Below are 2,141 nucleotides of genomic sequence, written 5' to 3'. Positions count from 1 at the left end.
GCTCTGCTCTTCTGCTCAAACCTGTTTCTTCTTAAGTTTCATCATCTCAGCTGGAGGGGGTTACTGGAGAGCCTGTGGCCCAAGCCGAGGTCCTCTCCTGTCCTCACCCCCCCAAGCCTATCCGTCACCACCTGAGCCCACCTCCCTGACATGTCCCCACTCCTCCGTCTTAGCTCCATCCCCTGCCCCGTTGTCTCTGTTGTGATTTTTGCTCTGCTGTAATCTCCTAATTAATCTCCTTGCTTTGCTTCTTGTCCCCCACATCCTTTGTTAAAACAGCAGGAGGGTGATCTTCCCTGCTTGAAACTCTGCTGTAGCTGTAAAGGGCATGCAGAATAAAGCCTAGAGCTCCTTAACCTGGCTTAGAAATGTCTCCATGGCCCTCTGGTCTCTTCACCGCCGACCACACTCCTGCTGGCCTGCCGCACAGGCTCTCTGTTACTCAGGCTTGCCAAGCTCGCTCTCGACCGAAGCCTCTGCCCATCAGGTCTTGTTGGCCTTTAGGACTCAGTGTGATGGTCACCTCCTCGGAGGTTCTCCCTGACCCCAGCCTACCTCACCACTGTGCATCGCCTCATCCATTTGAGTCCTCAGCTCTGCACAGGACACTCCCTGAAAACTCTGCCACCGTCAGTCGGGGAGAGCAGGGCCCTCGTCCACGCCGCCATGGGCCCTCAGCGACCAGAAGGACGTGGACCCCGTCTGGGAAGGCTTGATGGGGCAGGGCCTTTCTTAGTCTTTCACAGGGCAGCCTGGGCTGGGAGGACCACTGGGCAATGGCCACTACAGGTCTGGGAGACTCCAAGTTGGACTTGGGCAGGGATGGGGAGTCCCTCCGTGGAAATTCTTTTTTTGAAAAATTAAGCAACTTTTCTGCAGAGATAACTGGGGGTTCTCCTTCGTCAGCTGGTGAGCTGCTGGAGAACAAGGCCAGTTCTTGTCCAAGTTTGTACTTTGGCCCCTGGCATAGGGCAAGGGCTTAGTGTTTGCTGAATGAACACTATGCCTGGCACCTACCAGGACTGGGTCTTAGGGTGTCTTGGGTGGTGGCAATGCCCAGTGGCTCCCCTCCTAGCTTCTGGCNAACTGGGGGTTCTCCTTCGTCAGCTGGTGAGCTGCTGGAGAACAAGGCCAGTTCTTGTCCATGTTTGTACTTTGGCCCCTGGCATAGGGCAAGGGCTTAGTGTTTGCTGAATGAACACTATGCCTGGCACCTACCAGGCCTGGGTCTTAGGGTGTCTTGGGTGGTGGCAATGCCCAGTGGCTCCCCTCCTAGCTTCTGGCAGCCAGCTGGGCCCTGACAGGTGTGTGAGTTGGTGGGGGGGAAGGTGCACCTGGGGGACCTCCCAAGCTCCTGTGGCCCTGGATGCCTCACCTTGGGAATCATGATTTGGATGCGCTGGATCAGGGTCCTACAGAGCCAGCAGAAGGGCAGGGGGATGGGGAACAGCTGCTCGGAGAGATCCTGGGGGAGAGGGTAGGGCAGAAGTCAGGCTGGGTGCTGGGAGAAGAGTCCTCCTGACTCTGTCGCCCCTGCCTCCTCCTCCCCTTCTCTCCGATCTGCCCTAGGCCCTTCCAAGAGCTTCTCCTCCCCTTCCTGGCTCTCCTCTCCCAGGGCCAAAGTGCTCATGGGCCCGGGATGTGGCCCTAGCCCTCTGGATCCCCACCTACCTGGCTGTGGGGACCTCCTCACCTGTGTATGAGGCCCAGGCTTTGCCTGGAGAGCCCCAGGCAGCATGGGGAGGATCAGCTTGTCTGGCAGCAGGTCCAGCATCCCCAGCTCCTGCTCTGGCTCTGGCTGCCTGGGTTTGCACAGACCCGGGTGCTCACAGATGGCCTTTGGGTTCTAGGGCACAGTGCAGGGTGAAGGGTGGTTAGGGTTGGGGAGGGAACACCAACCCTGCCCAGGCTGGCCCGAGGGCTCAAGGATTAGGGCCATTGTCTTGGGCCTGAATGGTGGGGAGCAGGTCGGGTGGGGGTGCTGTGACTTACAGCTCTAGGGGGTCAGTGGGGAGACAAAAGGCAGACATGGGGTGGTGTGGGGACTTTGGGACAGGTGTCGGGAATGTGTGTGAATGAACGTGAGCACATATGTTTGTGAGAATTAATGAGTGTAAGCATGTGTGTGAGAGTGAGGCTGT

General features: G+C 58.0%; 1 protein-coding gene across 1 annotated transcript in view; it reads right to left on the bottom strand.

Moving 5' to 3' along the window:
* The window catches only part of SFTPB (surfactant protein B), an 8,637-nt gene that overhangs the window by 3,946 nt on the left and 2,550 nt on the right, over window positions 1-2,141 (bottom strand). The window contains exons 5-6 of the mRNA XM_008577731.1: window positions 1,694-1,846; window positions 1,376-1,465 (exon numbers count right to left, since the gene is read on the bottom strand). Coding sequence (XP_008575953.1) covers window positions 1,376-1,465; window positions 1,694-1,846 — 243 coding nt within the window. The remainder of the gene's footprint in view (window positions 1-1,375; window positions 1,466-1,693; window positions 1,847-2,141) is intronic.

This window comes from Galeopterus variegatus, unplaced genomic scaffold (assembly GCF_000696425.1).
Source record: "Galeopterus variegatus unplaced genomic scaffold, G_variegatus-3.0.2 Scaffold1571, whole genome shotgun sequence".
NCBI lineage: Eukaryota > Metazoa > Chordata > Mammalia > Dermoptera > Cynocephalidae > Galeopterus > Galeopterus variegatus.
Note: the sequence above shows the minus strand (reverse complement) of the source record. Positions and strands in the feature narration are given on the sequence as shown.